This window comes from Beta vulgaris, chromosome 5 (assembly GCF_026745355.1).
Source record: "Beta vulgaris subsp. vulgaris cultivar EL10 chromosome 5, EL10.2, whole genome shotgun sequence".
Taxonomy (NCBI): Eukaryota; Viridiplantae; Streptophyta; class Magnoliopsida; order Caryophyllales; family Amaranthaceae; genus Beta; species Beta vulgaris.
In genome coordinates, this window is record NC_079206.1 from 4,506,149 (window position 1) to 4,532,128 (window position 25,980).

Consider the following 25,980-nt stretch of genomic DNA (forward strand, 5'->3'; position numbering starts at 1 on the left):
TCTTATGATAGTCTCTTACTCTTTTAATAAAAACTACTGTAAAATTTCCACTCTAGGACCAATTGAGAAGTTTCGTGATTTGAATCTGTTGAATAATGTAAGAACCATTCTAGAAGACCATTAATACTAACAAACTAAAAACATCTCCTAATAAAGTTGCCATGCCATCTAAATAGGTCTTATAGAATACAGTACCAGAAGCAATACAATACAAATACATAAATCATATTGCATATCATCAGTCAAGGACTAACAATGACCAGTGCTTGCCTCACTAATATACAATCATCACATAATTAATTTAAAGTAGCCTTTGAATGATGAACCTCTTACACATGTCAGTTATATAATGGCTGCAAGAGGGAAATAATATACCAAAAAAAACAATTTTCATTTTCAAGCATAAATTTTATTTAACATACTCGAGAAGTAAGCATTTTTCTAAAAGCAAAGGCGAATTTAGGATGGTAAATTTGGCGGGGCAGCAAAATCAACTGACTCAATAGCATATCAATTAAGAGTCGGAGAGGGTAGGTTAATTAGTCGACCATTGCACATATGCATCTTAGTTTGCAGTTTTGTCTTTTATTTTTGTTTTGTTTCCCTCTTAAGTACCCATTTTTTTAATGTACGGTACATGCCACCCAAGATCTCAGGTAATGAGGTCACTTTTTTTTCTCAATCTCTTTGTTCTAATATTTTCAATTGTGTCTCTCCTCGCCATGCCTATAAAATGACTTAATCACTTACAGTACTCTAACCGGCGTTCATAGAAATATATAGATGCAACTGAAATTATGTTATTTTATAACTGAAAAGGGATTTCTATCAGTATCCTCCCCAATGAAAGTACTTTTTGTTATTTTTTTATTAGAGAAGAAAACTGAGAGCTTATAGTATAAGTGACCCCTTATAACACTGGTGAAAAAAACCTTATATGTCACTTAGTAACAGATCCGATTTTTTTAAAATCGCATCAGAAAATCAACATTAAAAAGGGGAAGGAAAGCTGGGAGGACAATCTGATGCGGTCCTTTTGTGGACCGCATCAGATTAAACAAACTGATGCAATTTTTTGAAAATTTGATGCAATTTGGTGGACCGCATCAGATTTTCCTATTTTTCTAAAAATACTGAAACCTCCAGCCCACAGCGCACAACCCCCAGCTCACTCACGTCTCTCCTCTTCTCTCACCTCTCAAATCCTAAACCTCTTCTCTATCTCCTCCGCCTCCTCTCCTCACTGAAACCCTAAACTCCCTCCTCTTCGATCCCTCTCTCATCCGCCCCCTGGCCTCCCCTTACCTCTCCTCACTAAAACCCTAAACCCCCTCCTCTTCCCTCTCTCATCTGCCCCCTTCCCTTACCTCTCCTCACTTCGAAACATCGACCACCATTCATCATCAACAATTGCTCGATTGCTCGAAACATCGACCACCGTTCATCAACTAAGGATGAATCTAGGCGAACCAAAAAAAGTTAAAGACGCGAAACCAACGAAATTGCTCGAGTTAAAGATGTGAAATCAACGAAATTGCTCGAGTTAAAGACGCGAAGAAGGATGAAGCTATTCGGGTTTTTTTGTTCGAGTTAAAGACGCGAAATCGCCTTTTTTCGTTTTTTTTAGATCTAGGTTAGTTTTCGTTAATTTTCATTTTAGTTTTTTTTTTCCTTTTTTTTCATTTTTTAGATCTAGGTTTGTTTTCATTAATTTTCATTTCAGTTTTTTTTTTCTTTTTTTTTTTTAGGTCTATCTTTTTTTTTTGTTTTTTAGATCTATGGATGATTTTCATGGCTCTACTCTAATTAAAAGACTAAAGGCCCCTTCATCCCTAGTGGGGGCTAACTCGGCATGTGATGTTTGGACCCTGCTTGCCTTTATTAAGCTAACCCTATCGCATACTTCCTTGGGTTTTAGGATATATCTTCCCGCTGCTATTGACTTCCGAGGTCGTATCTATCGCACTGGAATCTTGCATTTCCACGAGCGTGATCTCTCTCGGTGGGCACCGGCCGATCTTTCGGTCGGATCCCCCTAAAACTCGTACGTGTGGATTTCCTTTTCGTGCCATATATGATATGCTTGCTTGGACTGCCATGTCAGGTGCACCTATCAGAATTGGAACAAACCAATTCCCAAATCCACCTATCATCGCAGGCATAACCATAAAAAAGATCATTAAAAAAGCGTGAGCCGTTATTAAAACATTATAAAGTTGATGATTTCCACCAAGAATTTGGTCGCCGGGTCGTGCTAATTCCATACGAATCAGTACTGAAAAGCATGTGCCCATCACTCCAGCAATGGCACCGAAGATGAAATAGAGAGTCCCTATATCCTTGTGGTTAGTAGAGAACAGCCATCGAACCAGATTTGTCATAAAAAAAATGGAGATTTTTTCCTTTACTGTTCGGACAGACACATCGGAAACTGGCCTATCCCGAAGAGACTTGGAAAGCGTCCCGGTGTCCTCTGAACTGAGTTTTCCTTTTTTTGATGTGAGTGAGGTTTTGTCCCACAAATGGAATTCCATGGGAATGGGATTTGATCATTTAGAAGGAAGCTGATGAGAGGGGTCCTAAGGTAAGGGCAACCCGAGCGAGCGACGGAAGTTCTCATCAGCTGCTGAGTAAAGCTGGCGAGCGATTGGGACATCTGATCCCTCTGAGCAGCGACCTCCGGGTCACTAAGAGAAAGAACTGGGAGTTGGCGCCTGGTTGCTTGCTTACCAAGCCATCCCGGCAAGTTTCCCGCGAAGCGAAGATCATTCGCTTGGCGAATGAAGTGGGTCAACCTCTTTTTGGCTTCGGCCAAACACTTTTTCTGGCTGGTCGAGCTTTCCACAAAAAAAGCCAAAATTGTCAAATTCTCTATGTTTTAACTCTATTAGATCTCTTACTTTAGGGTGATCTTCTGTCTATTTATCTAAACTCCAAAGCGATCAAAAGACACTTTTCTTTTCGGTACTGTATTCAACCTTGTAGCCTAGAAAGCTTTTCTTTATTGAATATACATATAACACCGTGCACATACAGATAGCAACGATTTGAAGGCTGGTGGTAGTAAAGTATCTATAAGTAAAAGGAAAGCAATCCAAGTACTTTGTTTTGAAAGCCCTCGATCTAGCCTATAGAAAAGGTAGTTGACTTACTTAGTTAAAGCAAAGCATTAAGAAAGGAATTTGATTGATATGGATACTTTTTTGAAAAGTGAGACACTTTCTATGCCGAGTGTAAATTCGATACCTCCTTGCTTCCCTTAAAGCTCAACCTCCCCATGGTATGCCCTCCTCTGGATTGGGTAGTCCAACACCCTGAAGTTAAAGAATAATGGTTAAACATTTCTGATTTTAAAGGGGATTACCTATAAATTCAATAAGTGGTCTAATACATGACCGTTATTGTCTTTTAAGTTCTGGTAACATTAAGAATTTCTTTATTTACTTTGGTAAGTTCGAGGATAGTTTAAGCCTTAAAAAGGCTGCAGACCTGTGCGAGGTAATGAACAAGCTCCAGAGATTTTTCATTTAATTTTCATGGCTGATTTGTCATTTGTATATTTAATTTCAGATTTGTAATTTTTGTATGTAGATTATATTTTTTTTAGTTTGGAATTAATAGGGATGTATTTCACTGCATTTTTAGTTGTATGCCAGTGGGTATTTTTGATTTTAGTTTGGGATGTATGTGGCTGCAAACATGTGTGTATTTTGGTGGAAAGTGGTGGAAATGTGGGGGGGAGGGGTAGTGTAGACCTGCAAATGTGATTGTTGCTTTTTGTTTTGGTAGTGCAGACCTATAGGCCTGCAGGTCTGTAACTTTTTTTTCGACATACATTTCAACAAACTGATGTGATTTTTCTTAAGAACCGCATCAATAAATCATTTACTGATTCGATTTTTGATCGGATCAGTAAATGATTGGGAGAGCTGCTGCGAGCCCACCTGATGCGGACCAACCCAATTTTGACCACATCAAGATGGGCTTTTTTCCACTAATGTAAGATCATATATTATCTAGAAGTGAGCCCCTTAACTTGTAAAATGACCCTTTTCACTTACAAAGTAATTAACCCTTAAAAAAAATAAAGTGAGGTGGTCTTACCATAATTTTATTGTAAGACTTCCTTGCTCAAGATCTACTAATAATGAGAATATGCCAAGAAAAAAACGACTATGAGACGATTCCATAATCCTCGAAAGTTCTTAAAATCTTAAACTAAAACATTTAGGAAAAAAATTCTGAAAAAATTTCAACGTAACCTACAAAGCTCCTTCAAACAACTATGTTTTAATCAGCACGAAACCTTTATTAAACCTCATTCAGTCATCCCCTTCTAACAAGATAGTCCTCTTACAGAATAAAAATACACAAGAATTCATCCTCATCCCTCGTCAGCAATATGCCAAATCTATCTTTGACAATTCTACACAATCAAACAATGAATATTGCCCGAAAACAAAGCAAAGAAGATCAAGTTAGCCGCCTACAACCCCTATTTAAACCCCCCTCATCATCTCAACATTTCCACACACAAAAACCATACTACTAAATCATCATCATAATATACAATCATGAGTCCTCTATCAGCTCCTATTCTTACACTTCTTCTATCACTAATCACACTCACCCATGCAACCACCTTCACCGTTGTCAACAACTGCCAGTACCCTGTATGGGCCGCGGCAGATCCAGGTAGCGGAAAGAGGTTGAACAAAGGAGACAGATGGCAGGTAAACCCTGCACCCGGCACCAAAATGGCTCGTATTTGGGGCCGAACTGGTTGCAACTTTGATGGCAATGGCAATGGCCGTTGTAACACTGGAGGCTGCGGTAAACTTGATTGTGATCCCGGCAATTGGGGTGAAATCCCAAAGACCTTATTCGAATACACTCTATCACAACCAAACAATCCTACAGACACCCTCGATATCTCGCTTATCGAAGGCTTCAACATCCCCATGTCCTTCAGACCCAACAGTAACTCGGGTGCGCTTGGTGGAAAGTGCCGCACTGTGAGCTGCAGCGCTAACATAAACGCGCAATGCCCACAAAGGTGGAAGACCACCGACGGGTGCAAGAATCCTTGCACCTCACCAGGTACTGGAACTTGTGGGGCTAATGGTGACTCTAAATTTTACAAGGGTATTTGCCCTGATGCTTATAGTTTCCCTAAAGATGATCAAACCAGCACTTTCTCTTGTCCTCCTGGAACTGATTACACCGTTACTTTCTGCCCATAAATATGATCATGACCAATATGTTAGAATGATCTAGTATTATGATTTATGATAGTAGTCAATAAAACAGGTTCATGACATAAATTAGAGCATGTGTACACCCGTACACATGATGCTCTTAGCTTGCTTGTAATAACAATAATAATAGTAAGATGGTTCTTTTTTTTCTGTTTATATGATGATGAATTGATGTTTGGTAGATCTAGTACTATATGATGAATTGATGATGCATGCATGGATTACTAGTCAATTCACGAATCTACCAGCAGGGTTAAGTGAGACGACAAGAACCGTTGATGTTTACAAGATGTTGTTTTTACTTCCACTATTAAAAAAAGACAACCTCAACTACATACTACCTCTCTTTTTTTAGTTGCAACATTTGCTTTTTCATATTTGCCGATACGATTCTTTGAACGTTAATATTTTTTATTGGGTATAAGTAAAAAAAATCTTTTAGGAATGAATTTTAACTTCTTATATCATTTCTCTTATAATAAATGAAATTTGGAATGAAAATAAAAGATGAAATAGAAGTACCTAAGATAAAAGAATAGCTTCCAGTATGGTCTAGTTCTCACCACAAACGCATACATTATAGACTTTCGGGACTATCATAAGTTCATAACTAAACTAGCAAGTCCTATGACATATGTAGGCCCATATGTGCCGTGCTAGGGTCATACACCATCTTCTCTATATTCATTGCAATTCGTTGCGACCTACAATAATAAAAGACCAAGACAAGCAGGGCCGTCTCAACTTTTTTTTTTTTTTTTTTTAATAAGCAAAGAAAAACTAAGTGAACCTTCTACCATGGAGGTCGGCCTAAAATGTGTTTTCGAACCAATAGGGAAAAATCGACATCAAAAGGAGGAAAGAAAATAGTAGGGGAATTGTAATGGTGAGTTGGTGACCCTTAGAAGCCATAAAATCAGCAGCTTTATTGCCTTCGCTTTTGTTCCAATATGACGAAAGCAGATCTCCAAAAAACCCACAACCTTTTTACCTGATAGGGTCGTCTCAACTCTCAACTGTGATCGAGGCCTTGTATTACTAACAAAATATGAGACCCTCGATTCGAAGTATCCTCTTAAACCTCCATAATTCAAGATAAAATATGATTATAAAGTCTAGCTTCTTTTGGGTCCCTTACTGGAGACCCCATGATAAGATGAACGGCACTGTCAGACCGGCACCTCTCATAGATTAATCAGTCCTGGATTTGCGGGTAAACACTTTGAGATTGGGGGGATGGTAAGGAAAAATCCTCTCTCAAAGTGTCCTTAATGGAGATTGAACCCCCAACCTTGAGGTTGGAAGTTTCTTTCCTCACTACTAGGCCAAACTTAGATTGGTATAAAGTCTAGTTATTTACCACCCTAATAAATTTTCTACCTATTGCCCTTAATACGTAATTTACATATTTTTATAGACCTGACTAATTCCTCCTTTCCCAACCCCAATCCCCCCTTCCTTGTTATCCACATCAGAACACTACTGCTAGCACCACCCCCACCAGGCCACCAGATCACCTCCATCTTTCTCTCCTTTCACCCATCTCCCTCGCCTGTAAACTTAGGAACACATTGCAAGCACTACCCCCCAGTAGATTGAATGAAATTAAAACCAAAGGACAACAACATTTGAGTCAACATCGAAAAACACCCAATTTAACGGAAAAAAATGTTGGAGAGGTCATGTACCTATCAAAGACGTCTCACCATAGGTTGAGGGACGGCTAAGGACATGGGCAAGGTGAACAACTACACACAGGATCCCCAAAATAAAGGATTCAATTCTATTAGTTGTCTTCTCAAAGTATTAAAAAAAACTAAATCTAATTACACGTTGTTCCTTTTCAATTTATCAAGAGTAACTAGTTTTTAGGCCCGGGCTATTCCTCGAGTAATTATAATATTTATTTATTAACATTTTACTTTTAAGTAAAACACTAAACATTATTACTTGTTTTGGTGGTTAAGACTTTAGTGTATAAGCTTGAGGTCATGGGATCAAATCTTATAATATGCATTTTCCTTTTTTTTTATTGTATGCGGTTTACATAAAGTAAACACTCTAAGCCTCTAAGGGAAAGCGCCACGTGGTGTAGTTCCTTGCTTAGGAACGCCTTTTAATATATTAGTATATATGTTGGATGCAGATTGAAAGAGGTTGATTTCTATGGTGTTATGCTTCGTCTCTTCCTATTATTCTAAATAAAATCATTAATGACTCATCATCTCTTCCCATCAAAAATTGTCAATCATATAATTTTATCACAGGACCCCTAAATTGTATAAGACGGTGCCGCATAGGTTCACGCGTCTATCACAAACGATCCACCGCTGGTGCATACGTCTATAGTGGACGCCCCACCATATGAACAGACGGTGCAGATGTATTCGGGTATTCTCCGACAAGTTTTGACATTCTTGTGGTGGTCGTGGTGGTGCAAGGATCAGAACAAAGAGGATTTATAGAGGAAGTGAAGGAAAGAGGGAAAGACGAAAGAGAAAAATGGTATCAGAGTTGTTTCAGTGGTGGTGGTGTTTATGGGGGTGGAGTAGGAGACATGGAGAGAAGTAGTAAGTGGTGGCGGTGGTGATGGAAAGGGAAAAGCAATGAGTTGGGAATACGATATATGGATATATCTTTATATAGTATTTAGGGTCATACCAAGATAAATACAGGGCGACATTTAGTCATTCAGAACAAGGATATGTGCCGATTTATTGTTGTATATGTTTATCCCCATTTCAATGCTGATTAGAAGAAGAATGCATTGATCTACTGAGGTAAGACAAATCTCTAACAGGTAGATGTGTTAGACATAAATTTTCGTGTAATAAAAATTATTTGTTATATTCACAAACGATATTTGTTACACAAAAACTTGTGTTAGATACATCTAACTATTTGAGATTTATCAAACCTCTTGATCTACTATTATACTTTGGCACTATAGTAGGATCACTATGCGGAACTTGATTACAAACGTTGAGGATCAATTTGTATTTTTTATGCAGCACAAACAAATGTCATGCTGCCACATGTACTTTCCCCTCCTCCACACAATCATATCAAACATTAAACAATAAAAATGTGTCTTGCAAGACTTGAACCCATGACCTCTCATTTAATATGCTAATGCATTAACCAAATACACTACAATAGTCATGTTGGTCTTTGTGAGGGAAAAAATCATTTAAAGACAAGATAATATTTCTATTTTTAAAGACTTCAAATACACGCTGGTAAATAGTATCCGAGGCGTATCTCTCGTGACAAAAACTAGTTAACTTCATAACTTGTGATCTTTCCAAACTATTCTCAGTAGCTTTGGAGAGGTAAATGCAATGACTTTTATATCTAATATGCAATGTGGCAAGGAACAGATGGGCTTGAATAATAGCTATGTCTTTGTTCATTTGGTAATTCTCCCATTTTTCTTATTTGCTCATTAGAAGCCATTAAATTGAGTAAATTGAATGAACTAAAAAATAGCCTTTGAGTACACCATATGCATATATACTTACGTGGGTGTCTCATGAAAATGGTAGATATATATGTGAAAGCTAAGTAGTTTAGTTATTGTATGGAGATGATAACTAATAATAAGACATATGAGTGATTCTTGTGTACAATACTTCTCCGTACGACACTATATACCAATAAGTATTTGATAATGAATTATATAATACAAATCTATTAAAGTTCATCCGATATCTTGATCCTATCCTAGTGACCAAGAACGACCTGTAAATATATTGTTAAAGGATATCGTTTGCTAACCCACCAATAATTTTCCAGTAAGAATATTCAAAATATATGCTCAAGTATAGTTGGATATTTATTTGACAATGAACATCAAAGCGAAATAAATCAATCATAAATATTGGTGCTTTCCCTAACATAATAGAAGAAAACAGAAAAGACCTTGACTTTCGAGAGGAGCACTAGTGTTTTGACTCGGCAATTTGCATTGCCGACATAGTCATGAATATATGTCCTTGGATGTGTTGTATTTTAGGTATCCTAAAATTTCCGTCGTTGCTTCTGACTAACCTTCGAGAAATAGTCGGTTCATCGGGAGGTAAACTATACCCTAGTTTATTTTCATTCATATGAGTCACGGAAAGAGTAGTACAAAATACAACGTAAAAAGAAGGGGAGGAGAGGTGGGATTGAATTTGCAACGTATCGTTCATAACAACTCAATCTTAATCAATTCGTCGAGATATCTTTGGTTAAAATATACAGTACTATACATTTTTCTTATAAAATAAAGAATTTTGATTTTTACTATTCATAAGTAGGATGTTTTACACTTTATCACCTTTTGTTTTTTTTTTCAATTTTACCGCCCTAAACTTTTCAACTCACGAACAACTACCACCTAACTCATACTCCGACCAAGAATCCGATGAAGGAGGGCCCACATTTCGGATTAAAAACCTTTTCCTCCTGTTTTACTCTCCCTCTTCCCGATTTCTTTCTCTTTCTTCCTTCACATTTCCTTAAACAATTCACATTCTTATCTTCAATTTCCTATGAACAACCTCTCTGTAAAATCATCAACTCTTCTTTGATATTTACAGAGATTCTTTTACCCTCTCCCTCCTTCACTTCACCCGGCCTGGCCCGAAAATCCACAATATCAAGCTCCTCTTTCTTCTCCTTTATTTCGACTTTTGCGATAAGAGGAATTTCATATATAGTTGCACTTTTGCTAGTTTTAGGAAGAAGATTGAAACATTATTGACCTTTAATAATGAAGATGAATGAAAACTAAAGCAAGCATTATGCTAAATAATACCATAGATGCCCCAATTTATGCTAAATTTACCAAAAAAAGTTCAATGAACAAGAAATGCATAAAATCGAGGAAGAACACTAGCCTATTAAACTGGAAGGAGAAATCATAACTTTAACAGTAGCAAAATCTCCAATTTCATCTTTGATTGAGGTTGAATTTATCAATAACTAGTGGCGGAACTATGCTTAGTCCCAGTTGGTCACATGACCAACCATTACTTTCGGAAGAAACCCTTTATAGTTATTGTGCACTGTGTTATTTCAATGTTTTGATGTTTGGTTCAATGGCTATTGGGCCGAATCTTCAGCCATTGTATTAGTAGTATACACGGGTTTGATTCTTGCTGAAGAGGCTTTTGGTTTCTTTTCCATGTTTTCTCACTCCACTTACCTTCCTTTTGTTTGTTTTTTTTTTTTTCTGTTTTCTATGTTTTCTCGTTCCTCTTTCCTTTTTCTTGGTTTTGTTTTGATTTACTATTTTTATTTTCTTTCTATACAACCTTTTTTCTTTTTCTCTTTTTGATTTAGAATTTTTAGATAGAGTCTATTTATCAATTTTGTTTTAAGCTTTAAGTTTCATAGAGCATTTTCTTCTTTCTACTTTGAAAAAAATTACCCAAAATAACCCCAACTTTTTCCATATTCTTATATTAATCCCAATTTTCGGAAAACACCCAAGCTCGAGGACTGTCTTAGCAAAATAATATGAATTCTTCAATTTCATGTATACTTTATACAATATACCCATAAAATATATTAGTGAAGCAGGTTCAATTCTTGCCGAGGAGGCTTTTGGTTTCTTTTCCACGTTTTCTCACTCCACTTACATTCCTTTTGTTTTTTTGTTATGTTTTCTCGCTCCTCTTTCCTTCTTTTTTTTGTTTTGTTTTGTTATGATTTACTATTTTTATTTTCTTTCTATACAACCTTTTTTTCTTTTTCACTTTTTGATTTAGAATTTTAGATATAGTCTATTTATCAATTTTGTTTTAAGCTTTAAGTCTTTCTATACAACCTTTTTTCTTTTTCTCTTTTTGATTTAGAATTTTAGATATAGTCTATTTATCAATTTTGTTTTAAGCTTTAAGTCTTTCTATACAACCTTTTTTCTTTTTCTCTTTTTGATTTAGAATTTTAGATATAGTCTATTTATCAATTTTGTTTTAAGCTTTAAGTTCTTTAGAGCATTTTCTTCGTTTCTTCTTTGAAAAAAATTACCCCAAATAACCCAACTTTTACCCGTCTTTTTATATTAATCGCAATTTTGGGAAAACACCCAAGCTCAAGGACTATCTTAGCGAAATAATATGAATTCTTCAATTTCATGTATACTTTATACAATATACCCAAAATATATTAGTGAAGCTATAATGGCCAAAAATATTAAAGTTTGGATTATTATGAGAACCATCCCATGACTCTGATTCCACATATTACTTATGACTTTTTTGCTTTCCAATTTTTGGTTTGCAAATAGTTAATACCTAGCTACTTGGAAATATATTTCTTCCAAAAAATATTGAGGATTTAATTGTTCATTTTGTACATCTATATTTTTGAATGCTTAAAATAAGTGGTATATAATGTCTAATGCATAAACAATTTTAATTTCATTTATCTCATGTTTTCTCGAACAGATCCTGGATCCATCACTGGTTAGTGTGACCAACCATTGTCAAAATCCTGAATCTACCACTGTCAACAACTCTAGTGAAAAAGAAAATATAATTAGTGAAAAAATACCAACAAAAAATACCCGCGACGATTTTCTAACGTCATGGTAAGGTAAAAACTAAATTTAATTAAAACCTTAAACTTTCTTTTTAGAAAAATATCAGCCAAACTATTCCAACATATCCTAGAAAGCTCCTCCAAATAAAATTTGGCAGTAGCAAGAAATTTGGAACCTTAAACTTACTTTATGACACGGAACCTTAAACCTCATTAGTCATTCCCTCTTTAGTTTAATAGTCCTCCTCTCGCAGAAATAGAATAGAGATCACACAAGCCATCATTCGGTCATTCCCATACTTTAAGTCTACACTATGTGCCAAACTAACCTTCGACAATTCCTTACAATCAAACAATAAATCGCCCCAAAACATACGCAAATAAGATCAACTTTGCCGCCTTAAACTTCTATATAAACCCTTCTCATCATTCCAACATTTCCACACACAACCAATAAACCATACTACATTCTTATAACCATATAACCACGCACAATGAGTCCCCTATCTGCTCCGATTCTTGCAGTTTTCCTATCATTAATCACACTCACCCATGCAACCACCTTCACCGTAGTTAACAACTGCCCATTCACTGTATGGGCCGCCGCGGATCCAGGAAGCGGTCAGAAGCTCGACCAAGGACAAACTTGGTCAGTGAACCCCGCACCTGGCACCAGTATGGCTCGCATTTGGCCCCGAACCGGGTGCAACTTTGATGGCAGTGGCAATGGCCCTTGTGAAACCGGAGGGTGTGGGAAACTCGATTGCGATGATGGTCATTGGGGTGATAATCCAAAGACCTTATTCGAATACACTCTCGCCAACCCATCAGACACCCTCGACATATCTCTTATCGAAGGGTTCAATGTCCCCCTATCCTTTAGCCCCAACAGTAATGCGGGTGCGCTTGATGGGAAGTGTCGTGCTGTTAGCTGCGGGGTTGACATAAACGCGCAATGCCCGCAACAATGGAAGACCACTGGTGGGTGCACGAATCCTTGCACCACACCTGGTACTGGAACTTGTGCTGATGATGGTGACTCTAAGTTTTTCAAGAATCTCTGCCCTGATGCTTACAGCTTCCCAAAAGCTGATCAAACTAGCACTTTTTCTTGCCCTTCTGGAACTGATTACACTGTCACTTTCTGCCCATGAATATGATCACTGTGTGTCTGTGTTATAAACATCTAGAATTATATACATGATTTATGAATTATGATATGTAGTAGTCAATAAAACAGGTTCATGAGATTAATCAGAGCATATTGTATTTTCAGCTTACAATAATAATAACGATACTGGTTTCTATATCTTGAGTTCACTCCTGGTACACCCGGGTGTACCATGAGCATGGTACACATGGTACACCCAGGGGTATTTTTGTAATAAATTAGAACGTCAGGTGCTCATTTGACACCAAATTTTTTCATATGGGCAATTTGCTCATTTTGCTCATTTTGTAATAAAAGTGATTGTTCATTTTCTTAAATGAGTAAGATGTTTGCTCATTTGCGCATTTGTTCATTTTGCTCATTCGTTCATTTTGTTCATTTGGGGAAAATACTCTAGGGTGTACCATGAGCATGGTACACCCAGATTTACTATAAATATTCTCCTATATCTTCGTCAATTTCTTGATGGTTGGCAGTTCATTATAGCTATTGACTACATGATGAACTGATGATGCATGCTTGCATTACTAGTCAATTCATCAATCTAGACGATTGGTTTAGCGAGCTAGTGATTTGAAGATGCGAGAAGAATAGTTATCGTATGAAGAGATTGTTTAATCAAATAATACTAAAATAATTGTATTAATAATTAGTTGCTTTTTCATGGTCTTTCATTTCACGCAATCATTAATAACTTTGCATATTGAAAAATGAATATTTTACATAGATAAAAACGAAATGAATGCAACAATATGTCATACAGTACTAATAAAATAAGTATATAGAGGTATATATACGAAGATACGATTGGCTGAAAACACAAATTAAGTCAAATATTGAAAACGAAGATATGTTTTAGCAATAAAAGGGACACAATTAAAATTAAAGAGATTTAAGTTAATGTGTAAGCTATCATTTCATATCAAATTGTGTGACATATCACAATTTACGAATAGACTTCATAACAAATATGATTTCGATCTATAAACCAAATTAAACACTTTATTCAACAAATTAAACACTTTTAACAGAGAGTTTTTAAATTGTAGTATTGTACCCTTATTTCCTTGAAGTGTACCCCTATTTTCAATTTTTAAATTTAATACTTTGTCTACTCTATACTTTTTGTAACACTTGCCATTTAATGATATTTGCATCTTTAACAACCATAATAAAGTATATCTCATATGAAAAAAGGGGGTGAATATAACAAAATATATCAATATCTTCAATTGCATATTCAACAAAAATTGTTGACTATATATATATTAGTATCATTTTAACTAAGCATTTCCCTAAGAAAAGTATCATTCTAACAATGAAATTGCCATCGATCTATCTATACAAATTTATTAAAAGGCGTGTGTGACAATGTATATACGCCACGTGTTACCTCTGTCACTCCACTAGAACTGTTCAATGTGTACATCCTCTTGCTATTATATACATGACATAAACATAATTACTATCTCAATCAACTTTTAGTCATGCTTTAAGTGTTCACATTATTATATTTGTACCTTTTACATGTTGAATTTTCCTTAATATATTTTAATGGGAATGGAAAAATACATATCAAGTTCGCAAAACAGTACCAACCCGGAGCAACATCCGGTCCCAAATACTAGTTAATTTACAAAGCTTGTTGAGATGAACCGTAATTTCTCACGGAAAAAAACACAACAAAATTGACAAAAAGTCAATTAGGTATATATTCTGCTCAACTTATTAGAATAAGTAGTGTTAAAACAAGTTAGATAAGTTCAGCAGAAATAAATTAAGTTCAATAAGAATGAGTTGAGCAAAAATAAATTATATTCAACAAAATTCAATTACGTTCAACTTAAATCAGTAAATTAAGTTTAACGAGGATAAGTTGAATAAAATAAATTAGATTCAGTTCAGCTTAGATAAGATCACACCTTAACAAACTAACAAAGAGGATGAGTATAGCCGGTAAAATTAAATAGACTCGTACCCGTGACCCGACATGAAATACCCGACCAGAGAACCTTTTTTCCTCTTGAAATAACCTGACCCGAAAGCAAAATAGTTCCCGAATATGACTCGAATCCGAATCTAGCCGACGCGAAAGTGACACGTCACGGAATCGACCCGATAATGATAACCCGACCAGAAAAGTTGTCATATAATTAGTTATATTTTCTAATCAAATTTAAGGTAAAAATTGTCATGAAATACTATATATGGTTTAACCACTGTCTATTAATTATTTGACTTACTCTCGTTAGTCTTATATGTGTTCTATTTATTTTCGAGATTGAAAACCTGATTTTAACCGACCTGACTTAATCCGACATGATATGATCCGAAATCTCATGGGCTCGAGATGGGCCGTATCTGAATGGACCGCAACCCGAACGTAACTCACACACAAAGTTAACCAGATAATCCGACCCGTACCCGACCCTTCAAGTCCCTTTGCCATAGCCCATAATGAGTAAAAAGTAAAAATCGGGAAAAGTCCCATAAAATAAAATAAATAGAAAAACAAAGAAAAGAACTGAAAAAAAACTGAAAAAGGAAGATGAAGAATACTCTAAGCCTCAATAACGATTTAAAATTCTCTTTCTCTCTGTAGATTCATCAATTTCAACTTCCAGCTAAATAATCCACGAATTATCTCACACAATCCCGGATTTTCATCATCAAATTTCTTCACCTCAATTTGTGTTGAGTAGATAAGAAGACTGCGAGAAAAAGATTGCGAGCGAATCAATCTTCTTCGACGAGATCGGAAACTTCGATCTTCCAAAATATTCAAGGTTTGTTTATTATTAATTTTATTCTACGTTTTAAGATAGACAACTTGCATCTTCTACATATCTGACATAGTTTTTTGATTTCATCTTTCTTAAAAAAAGAATTTGAATTTCAGCATTAGGAATCCCTAAAACATCTTAAATGTAGAAGATGTTAATTTTTGAAATGTTGCTGCAATTATGAAATCTTGAGCATACTAGTTATGGATGTGAAATGAGTTCAGGAGAAAATTATAAATTATTGAGTATGAACAATGCAATTATTTCAAGGGAAAATTTGCTAGCAATTTTATTGGAGATAGCAGTTTTTGTTCGAGTAAATTTCTAAGCTGAAATTGTTTAATTTAGTCTTCAATTGATCACCATAAAACTTCGAATTGATCGCCGAAGATAGTATTTACGGCCGTTTCACCTTTCATTGACGATAAGGTGATAATTTAGGGTGAAAGCAGGTCATTTATTAGTTAGTAGAACTATCTAGTCAATCGCAGACATTTCTGGAACACCTCTAACAGAGGGACAAATAGTCCAATTTGAAAGAACTTCTTGTCAACCTCTTTCCGATATGAAGCCATTTGATTCAGAAAGTTTAGATTGAATGTAGTTAGATGAGGTTTTGGTTTTGAAGAAGGGATGTGTGTTGGTATATGTCAAGCACATAAAGTTTCATTTCCATGTAAGTTTGTCCAATGGTTAGGGGAGGTAACAGTTTCATGTGTGCTAAAAGCTTACATTTGCTTGGGAGACAGGAAGTGTGTTTCATGGTTAGCGAAGGTGATAAACTGAATGCGAGGTTGGGTGGTGCTTCTATTATCTTTTAAGTAGATCTGAATTTAGACTTTGCTAAACTGAATGTGTAACTGTTGTGACTTGTAACGGTTATTGAGACTATTTCCATAGTTCCATACTTCCATCCTCATGTGTAAGTGTGGGTAGCTCTGGAAAAGTTAATGAAATTTGGATAATCATGTGAAGCATGCAAACCTTACCATCCGTCACAGATGTATAACTGTAATACAACTAGACCAACTTATGTGAGCTTCAATATATGGTGAATTTGTAAGGATGTAAAGGTTGAGTATGTGTGTTTTGTAGTATTCATTTGGAGTGCTGAAACGTAGGAAGGTTTCTGTGAGGGGAACCTTGATGAATGATGTTTTTGGTTTGCAGTGAATGGGTTTTGGGACGCTGCTTCAAGGGTTCCTGCTTTTTACAAATGCGTTGGCAATACTCAATGAGGACAGGTTTCTTGCTCCAAGAGGGTTGGGTTTTGAGGCTACACCAGGCAGAAGACAGTCACTCAAACAACGAGCTAGGGAACTTATCTATGTAGCTCAGTACCTGAGGTTGCCCTTGATTCTCTTAAATATTATCACCATCGTATTAAAGCTGGTCTCTGGATAAGGCAATGGTAAATCAAATTTATCCATTTTATTCTAAAATTGCATAAGACGTTACATCCGGATCTTTTGACTATGATTTTCATTTGTCCTTTTTTTTTTATTTGACATGAAATGGGATGGAAAGCGAGAGATGAGTTAGTGGTGGTGTTTTGTAGTCTGCTTTTAAACCTGTTTATGTGATCATGTGGAAGAAGATTATGTAAAAGAAAATCTTGGATTCTTTCAATTTTTTCTTTAGCCGCATTTGTCTCCAAATTTCAGAATCGACACAGCTGTATGAAATGAGTTTCTGCTTTAGATGACACACACATATTGTAGATTCTTGTTGATGGCTTCTACATTTGTTATGCAGTTCTTTTTTGGTGGAGAAGGGGGGTGTCAAACGTAACGATTTTGTCCTCTGCCCTCGAACTATCGATGATATCATCCAATTCTGGTTTGGATTGGTTAATTTTCTCTGTTATCTTCAGGAAATTTATACCACTGTTGTAACTCTGTGAGAGAAATTTATACCACTGTTGTAAGTTGTAACAATGTTTCTGAAGTCGGTATAGTAGGTACGCAAGAGCTACTGAATTTTGTGGTGCTGCTATCACCTAGTGCGTCTCACTGTCACTAGCTGGGATACCTGTTATGTTGATTATACAGTTAGGGGGCGTTTGGTTCAAATAGAGAAATGGAAGGGAATGAATCAAGTAGAGGAGCGAAATGGTAACCATAATTGTTTCTTTTATTGGGTGTTTGGTTCAACAATGAAAAGGAATCACTTGTAAAGGAATGTAAATGATTTTGTTACTCTTCTAATATAGAGAGTAACATTTTGGGGGTTCGGGTTATCCTTTAGTAAGGGTAATGGTAGAACTACTACCCAAACCAAACAAGGAGAAATGGATTCAGATTACTGAATCCGTTTGCAGGCTCTTAAAAAGCTCAACCAAACAAGGCCTTAAGTCGTATTCTTATATAAACTTACTATTTAGTATTTACTTATATTGACCACATAGCATTGGTTGAAACTCAATCTGCCCTATCCAAACCCAACTATACAGCAAAGCGTGCACTATATATCTGACCCTAAAGTGATCACCCCCAAGTGAATGGTGAACACCCCCAGGCCCCAGTCCCCCAAGTGATCAGGTTCCTGGACGAACTAAAATAGTACAAAGTTGCAATAGGCTACAATCTGTTTGGACCAGTTGTACAAGTTTGAACACCTCAAATACCTAATAGGCTAATATGTGTCAGTTTTGTCTTTCACATACATAAATTTAAGCTTTTAAACCTATGTGGCGTGTTTATCACCCAATAATGAGTTGGAGAATTATACAGTTGAACACGACAACTTCAGACGTACATAATTAGTTGGAGTAAAAGACTAAAAGTTCGATTATACCATAATATAAGCGTAAGATCACAGGTATCCCATTAATCTTTAGAGGATTAGCTATATGTTGGAAAGAGCAGGGGAGAAAAGGGGTTCCGCAAAATTAGCTAATAAGAACGTTGTACAACGTCTGTTGCTAGGCCAACCAAGTCTTTGAAGTTTGAACCGAGTAAAACATCTATACTAAGGCTATGTTTAGTTCACCTGAAATTTTCTGATCTGAACTTATCTGATCTGCTGAACTTATTTTTTCTGATCTGATCTGATCTGAACTTATTTTTTTAATTACAAGATCTTATCTTTTAGATTTTTCTCAATATATAAGAAAAAATATAGTCATGTGGGGTCTTGTTTGATTCGTCTCAATGAGTACTTTATTAATATTCAATTATTATAATTTTTACTAATATGTAATGAAAGATATAATGATTTTTAAATATAAGCATAATCTGAACTGATCTGATCTGAACTTATTTTTTCTGATCTGATCTGATTAGATCTGAAATAAGCAAAAATAAGGTGAACTGAACATAGCCTAATACTACCTCTGTTTTTATTTAGTTGCAACGTTTTGACTTTCACGCTTGCCAATGTACAATTTCAAATCGTTTTATCTCTAATTGTATGTAAGTAAAAATTATAAAAATTTGATATTATGAAAGCTTACATCGAAACGAATCAAACAAGATCCCACATGACTATATTTTGTTTAACATATAAATCAATAAATGTGGTCAAATAAGAGAACATGAATAGTGCAATTTGTCAAACGTTGCAACTAAAAAAGAACGGAGGTAGTATATTAAAAGGCGTGCGTAAATGAGGAATTGTGTCACATGGCGCTCTCCCTAGAGAGTTTTAGTTCATGTAATCCATGTACAATAAAAAAATTAGAAATTGCATAGTATAGGTTTTAATCCCATGACCTCAAGTTCATGTAAAGTTTTAACTACTAGACCAAAGTTGTATTTAGTGTTATCATATCAAAGTACAATATTAATAAATGAAAATTTTTCTTACCCGGGGCATAGCCCGGGCCTAATAACTAGTTATAATTTATTAGCACACTGACAAAAATCGTACTCAATTTTTTTGAATGAGAATAGAGAAAGTTATTATTAATAAAATGTCATACGACATCTACAACAATAATAACCTTTACATTTTTAAAAAAATAAAGGTACATAAGACAATTCCACATAATGACTTATTAGCACATTGACAAATATTGTACTCAATATTTTTTTAATAGGAATGAAGAAAATTATCATTATATAAAACGTCACACGGCATTTACAACAATAATAACTCTTACATTTTTTTAATAAAGGTACATCAGGCAATTCCTATTTTATGGAGAAGTCTAAGTCGAAATTAAACCAACACTCCTACGAAAATCGAACCTATGCCTTGGGTGTGCTCTTGTGTTGGCTATTCTTGCTCCAAGCGGCAGGGAATTGAAGAAATTACGTCTAGTGAAAGGCATGCTTGAGATATGCTTATTAGAATTCAACTTACCTGAACTGACCTTCTCTGTACTCCTCTAAACTTAACTGAATTTACTTTAACTAATTCGACTTGATTCAGACTTATTAGAGTTTACTAGCCCCAACTTAAACTTATTAGCTCTGCCTGGAACTTATTTGATGTGGTTGAATTTAATTCAAACTTACTGGATCTATTTGGAACTTATTGGATTTGCTTGGAACCCTAATTGGAACTAATTGGTTCTATGTGGAGCTTATTGGCTCCTAATTTGAACTTATTAGCCCTTACTTTATTAGTTATTAGGTACATTTATCAGAAAATAATTATATACGCAAAAAAAACATGCACCCAAGTGCACGTAGAGGATCGTGCATCATCTGCTAAATGACGTAGTTTTAATATATGGAAGTCTCGTTTTAATTGCAACGTTTCCTTATTTTGTAATATCTTCTCTTTATCTCTTTCCTATCCCATTGCTGACATTGGTCCCATTTCTTTTATCTATCTCGATCTCTTTCTTCTTCACATGGTTTAAACAATGTAGCAATAAATTTATGTTGCAATAGTACTAGAATTGATGAAGTATATATAAATATACACCTGCAATTCAGTGACTCACTGAAAGCAAGATGAGTACATCTGGTCTCTGGATATCATATACATAAGAGTATCATCCAAATTATTCCATTAAATATTATATTAGAGATCAGAGTTTATATATGATTTGATCAAGGACAAAATGTAACCATGTAGTTGGTACCAGTAGGGCAAGTAAAGGTGCTAGTAGCATCATCCTGGGGATAACTATAAGCATCAGGACATCTACTCTTGAAATGCATGGAGTAGTCAGTTGGGCCGCAGCTCCCAGAATTACAGCAGTACATATTAGTTCTAAACACGGTGCAAGGGTTGTTACACCCTCCGGTCGCCCTAAGCGGAGCGGGGCACTCGTTGTTGAGATTAGCACTGCAACTAGGCCCTCTACTGCACCCACTTCCACTTACAGGCAAGAAACTCATGGGCACATTGAACCCATCAACCAAAGATATGTCAAAGAAGTCCAAATTGTTGAATTGTTTTAAGGCATACTCAGCTAAAGTATTAGGGGGTGTTCCATAACCTGTGCATTGGAGTAGTCCACCACAGTCTCCTGCATTGCACTGGAGCCCATTCGGTCCCGTGACTGTGCACCCAGTACGGGCCCAAATGCGGCCTCCTGTTTGGCCAGGGTTGGCAGTGACAGTCCATATGGCACCAGGATCCATTTGCCGGCCACCACCGGGTACTGCAGCGCCCCATACAGTGGTGGAGCAGTTGTTTTTTATCGTAAAGGTGATTGCGTTGGTGGGTGTAAAGACTAGGGAAGCAATGACTAAGAGAAGGCTGTGCATGGAGAAGGATTTTAAGTGTCCCATTTGGTAGGCTTGAAGAGAGGAGGAAAAAAAAAAAGTGTGTGTGTGTGTGTGTGTGAGTTTTTCGAGTTGAGATAGTTTGGTTTATATAGAAAATGGTGAACGCAATTGCTTACCATATGCACCATCAGTCGTACACTCTAGGCGCTAGCTTACATAAACTAATTACTTCCTCCGTTTCTTTTTAGATGTTATGTACACTTTTTATTTTAGGAAGTTTTAAATTAGATGTTACATTTTTATTTTGGGTAATAACTTCTCTCTATCTCTCTCCTATCACATGTTCACATGGGACCCTTTTGTTTTTCATTTTCTCTATGTCTCTCCTCTCCAAAAAATCCTAGGAGTCTGTGAATTGAAAAGTGTAACATCTAATAAAAAACGGAGGAAGTATTAAAATGGAGTGTATTGTCCTGCTCAAGATAGTGAAAACGTACTGAAAAGGATGAATTTTTGGCAATTTCTTCAATCGTTCATTAAAAATTGATCTCCCGTAGCTAGTTGTCGGAGTTTTTAAGGAAATGCTTCATCGTCAAGATAAGTTAGGTAGAAGACCAATTCTTCCGAACCAACTCTCCATCGTCTACCAAAATGCCTAGATATCCCTTTCAACCAAAATGATGCCTGTTCTTGGAAGAATAATCAACATAAGATTACTATCTATGAGCATCTCGACAGAGCAATTGGTACAGCAAATGGTGGTGTTTTGTAGTTTGCTTTTAGATCTGTTTATGTGATCATTGTAGTTATGTCCTGTTAAGTATTCTCATACTCTTACTAATATTGACCACCTAGGATTCCCAATCCAAACAAAGAGTGCAACACGTCTGACCCTAAAGATAGCTTGGCTCTCTGTGCAGTTAATTAGTAAGCTTAAAAGTAGGCATCACTAACCGGGATTTCTGAATATGATACTTCCTCCGTTTGGGTTGCAAGTTGCAACATATTCCTTTTAGGGAATTACAATGCTTGCAACATTCCTGTTTTTGGTAAATTCGTATTAAAAAAAAAAAAGGTTTTGTTTTATGGTCATGTTTCACACTCTCTCCTGCTCTTTGGTTTATGGGTAAAAAGAAATATTGTAACTTTTAAGAAAGGGAGGCAGTACGTCATGATTGTCCAACCCTCAAATCATTTAAAACTCAGTTGAAATTCTGCTCATAGAATTCATCCTTCAACCTAATAAGACGTAGTGTTGCTCTATATCCTAATTGCAACCTTTAAGAAACGGAGGTAGTACTTCATTATTGTCCAACCCTCAAACCATATAAAACTCGGTTGATATTCTGCTCATAGAATTTCTTCTCCAACCTAATAAGGCGCAGTGTTGCTCTATATCCTAATTGCTCCTTTTCATTTGAGCCATTCACGTGACCAGTGACCTACATTTGGTCCATATGTTGATTTCTCTGTAAAGTTGCACTTGCAATCCATAAAAAAGCGAATTTTGATCAATTTTACCTTATTTTTGGCCCATATTAAGCGAGCTAGGAGCTGAAAAAGCAAATTATAGAGTGAATTATGTTGCACTGGTTCATATTACCACATCCACGTTCTAAAACTCCATTTGTTTATGATGTTATTGACCTTTTTTCTCTTTTGTGTTCCAGATCATAGTGATAAGGGAAGACTGCTTGAGTACTTCTTCCTACATAATTATAGTTTGCCGCCTGATTTTATAGGGTTATTTTATGCTGCGCCCAATTTTTGTTAAAATTCTACATTCTATTGTGACCGTTTACAGAGTTTCTAAGTATTCTCGTGGTTTTAGATTGTTTCAATGATCCTCCTATCATTATATTTGCAGTAGTCAATCAAGGATGTCTTGGCCTATTAGTTAAGATTGAGGTGTTGTGAACCGATAACTCACAGGTTCGAATCACCCCTCCCCTTCTTTGTACTTTGTACTGCCCTTCGTGACTCATATGGATGAAAAATTTTTTTTTTTTTTGCAGTAGTCAATAAATTACGTTAGTGAGATAACTCCATTTGTTGGGTTTCAAACTGATGTAATTAGCTCAAATTCCTTGTTATAAAGTGAGGAAATTAGTTCAGAACTAAAAGTCTAAACTGATGAAAGCAGTTTCAAATGCAAATGAAATAATAAAACTCTCAAACATATTTCCAGCAGAATTTATTAATAACAAGATAATAGTACGAAAATCATAACTTATAGGACACTTTGAAAACTACAATGGTACCATAGAATTCCTTGTTATAAAGTGAGGAAATTAATTCAAAACCAGAAGTCCAAACTAATGAAAGCGATTTCAAAAAAATAAAAATGAGATAATCACACATCAAACATATTTCCAGCAAAATTTATTAATAACAAGATAATAGTATGGAAATCATACTCCCTCTATATTAAAATATAAGGCACGTACGATGTTTGAGGTCGAACTTTGACCGTCAATTACTCTTATTTCATGTTGATAGAAAAATAAAATAAAATAAAATAATGTTGTTGTAGTATTTTGCAAGATAAGTCAAATAATATAATTTTTTATCTAATTTATATGTCATATTATAGGAGATATTTGTTATCAAAGCAAATTATAGTAAAACATAACTGTCTTATATTTTGAGACGGAGAAATTGGAGTAACTCATAATGCACTTTGAAAACTAGAAGGGTACAATGAAGATGTTCAACTATAGACCACAAATGGCACAAAGTGTACCATTTTGTCAAAGACAATTGTTGCATTGTCAATATGTCATATTCGAAAATTATTACATTCCCTTGACAAGTAGCTGCGTAATTTGTATTTAATAAAGATACTTGCGGTTCAGTGACTCGACTCACTGAAAGCAAGATGATTACATCTAGATAGATATCATTACATAAGAACATTATTCCAATTTATTCATAATGTTTCAATATTGAAGAATTATGAGATTTCTTCAAGGACAAAAAGTAACCATATAATTGGTACCAGTAGGGCAAGTAAAGGTGCTAGTTGCATCATCCTTGGGATAACTATAAGCATCAGGGCATTTACCCTTGAAATACCTGGAGTAATCAGTAGGGCCACAACTCCCAGAATTACAGCAGTAATTATCAGTTTTAAACACCGTACAAGGGTTGTTACAACCACCATTAACCCTAAGTGGCCCGGGGCACGGCCCGTTAAGATCAGAACTGCAAGTGATGCCTCTACTGCACCCACCTGTGGGTAAGAAACTCATGGGAACATTGAACCCATCTACTAAGGATATGTCAAAGAAGTCTAAATTGTTGAATTGTTTTAGGCCATACTCAGCTAAAGTATTAGGGGGTGTCCCATAAGCTGTGCATTGGAGTAGTCCACCACAGTCTCCTGTGTTGCACCGGAGCCCATTCGGTCCCGTGACTGTGCAGCCAGTACGGGCCCAAATGCGGGCTCCTTGTTGGCCAGGGTTGGCGGTGACAGTCCAAGTGGAACCAGAATTCATTTGCTGGCCACCACCAGGTACCGCCGCGCCCCATACAGTGTAAGGGCAGTTGTTTTTTACTGTGAAGGTGATTGCATTGGAGGGTGTAAAGACTAGGGAAGTGATTACTAGGAGAAGGCAAAACAATATGGAGAGGGGTTTTAAGTGGCTCATCTTGTAAGACTTGAAAATAGGAGGAAAAGAGAAGTGTTTGAAATTTAGATATTGTGTGAGTTTTACAGTTGAGATGGTTGGGTTTATATAGGAAAAGTCTTTGGAATTTAGATATTATGTGAGTGAGTAGAGTTGATTATTGAGATGGTTTGGTTTATATGGGGAAATGGGGAAACGGGGTAACAGATATATCACAATAGTTTATTGTATGCCTCTCATAATACTCCCTCTGTTTTTTTTTATCTTTCTCACTTAGAATCTTGGCACTATTCATACCTAGAGAGAATCTTCTAATTGTTTCACAATTTATAAGAAAAAACATAGTCATGTGGGGTCTTATTTGATTCGTCTCAATTAGTACATTATTAATATTCAATCGTTATAATTTTTACTAATATATAACGAAAGATATTTAAGCTCAAAGAGGTGCATTGGGAGACGCGCATAGCAAAGTGAGAATGATAAAAAAAAACAGAGGGAGTACTTACCAGTTTTATATGCACGCGATGCGTGTGAAAATACATAGAAAATTAATTTTATTTAGGGGATATAGAAAATTAAATTAGTTGTTAATTATATCTAATAAATTAGGGATATTTGAATTGTTGACGGTTTTCTTTTTGTAATGTATTTTTTTATTTTTAAATTTTCTATTTTTTAATTAAAGTATGTAGTTACTCTTTTTTTTTCTTTTTTGGTGTCTTATTCCTCCTGACATATAGAATAGAGATGTAATAAGGGTAAAATGGGGTTTCTAATATTTTGGTGTCCTACCCCTCTTCACATATAGAATAGAGATAAAGACACGTCAGATCTTTATTTCCTACTTTTATTATACGTATCTGTTAATGTACTTATTTTACCTTAAATATCTTTTAGTACGTATTAGTGAAAATTATAACGATTGAATATTAATAAAGTACTCATTGAAACGAATCAAACAAGATTTCAGATGACTAT

General features: G+C 35.7%; 5 protein-coding genes across 6 annotated transcripts; 3 read left to right on the top strand and 2 right to left on the bottom strand.

Moving 5' to 3' along the window:
* Window positions 1-4,519: 4,519 nt before the first annotated feature.
* LOC104892311 (thaumatin-like protein 1) lies at window positions 4,520-5,414 on the top strand. Its single transcript, XM_010678208.4, has one exon. The coding sequence runs from the start codon at window positions 4,575-4,577 to the stop codon at window positions 5,241-5,243; it is 669 nt and encodes a 222-aa protein (XP_010676510.2). The 5' UTR covers window positions 4,520-4,574; the 3' UTR covers window positions 5,244-5,414.
* A 6,801-nt stretch (window positions 5,415-12,215) lies between these two features.
* On the top strand, window positions 12,216-13,277 carry LOC104892312 (thaumatin-like protein 1). The gene has a single exon (XM_010678209.4). It carries the CDS (start codon window positions 12,284-12,286, stop codon window positions 12,941-12,943), a length of 660 nt encoding a protein of 219 aa, XP_010676511.2. The 5' UTR covers window positions 12,216-12,283; the 3' UTR covers window positions 12,944-13,277.
* Window positions 13,278-15,442: 2,165 nt separating this feature from the next.
* On the top strand, window positions 15,443-18,132 carry LOC104892317 (uncharacterized). 2 transcript variants are annotated; one of them, XM_048645146.2, is made up of 3 exons: window positions 15,451-15,746; window positions 16,914-17,154; window positions 17,499-18,132. In XM_048645146.2, exon 2 carries the CDS (start codon window positions 16,917-16,919, stop codon window positions 17,145-17,147), a length of 231 nt encoding a protein of 76 aa, XP_048501103.1. In that variant the 5' UTR covers window positions 15,451-15,746; window positions 16,914-16,916; the 3' UTR covers window positions 17,148-17,154; window positions 17,499-18,132. The 2 variants fall into 2 exon arrangements, with proteins under 2 accessions (XP_048501104.1, XP_048501103.1); XM_048645147.1 differs by lacking the exon at window positions 17,499-18,132 and having other exon boundaries at window positions 15,443-15,746; window positions 16,839-17,450.
* Window positions 18,133-20,559: 2,427 nt separating this feature from the next.
* On the bottom strand, window positions 20,560-21,495 carry LOC104892314 (thaumatin-like protein). Its single transcript, XM_010678210.4, has one exon. The coding sequence runs from the start codon at window positions 21,431-21,433 to the stop codon at window positions 20,747-20,749; it is 687 nt and encodes a 228-aa protein (XP_010676512.2). The 5' UTR covers window positions 21,434-21,495; the 3' UTR covers window positions 20,560-20,746.
* A 2,533-nt stretch (window positions 21,496-24,028) lies between these two features.
* Window positions 24,029-25,088, bottom strand: LOC104892315 (protein P21). The gene has a single exon (XM_010678211.4). The coding sequence runs from the start codon at window positions 25,018-25,020 to the stop codon at window positions 24,337-24,339; it is 684 nt and encodes a 227-aa protein (XP_010676513.2). The 5' UTR covers window positions 25,021-25,088; the 3' UTR covers window positions 24,029-24,336.
* Window positions 25,089-25,980: the final 892 nt, after the last annotated feature.

What these genes read in the sequence shown, in the direction of transcription:
- LOC104892317 (XM_048645147.1), top strand. Translation starts at nt 16,917, where the DNA reads ATGGGTTTTGGGACGCTGCTTCAAGGGTTCCTGCTTTTTACAAATGCG.
- LOC104892314 (XM_010678210.4), bottom strand. Translation starts at nt 21,433, where the DNA reads ATGGGACACTTAAAATCCTTCTCCATGCACAGCCTTCTCTTAGTCATT.
- LOC104892312 (XM_010678209.4), top strand. Translation starts at nt 12,284, where the DNA reads ATGAGTCCCCTATCTGCTCCGATTCTTGCAGTTTTCCTATCATTAATC.
- LOC104892315 (XM_010678211.4), bottom strand. Translation starts at nt 25,020, where the DNA reads ATGAGCCACTTAAAACCCCTCTCCATATTGTTTTGCCTTCTCCTAGTA.
- LOC104892311 (XM_010678208.4), top strand. Translation starts at nt 4,575, where the DNA reads ATGAGTCCTCTATCAGCTCCTATTCTTACACTTCTTCTATCACTAATC.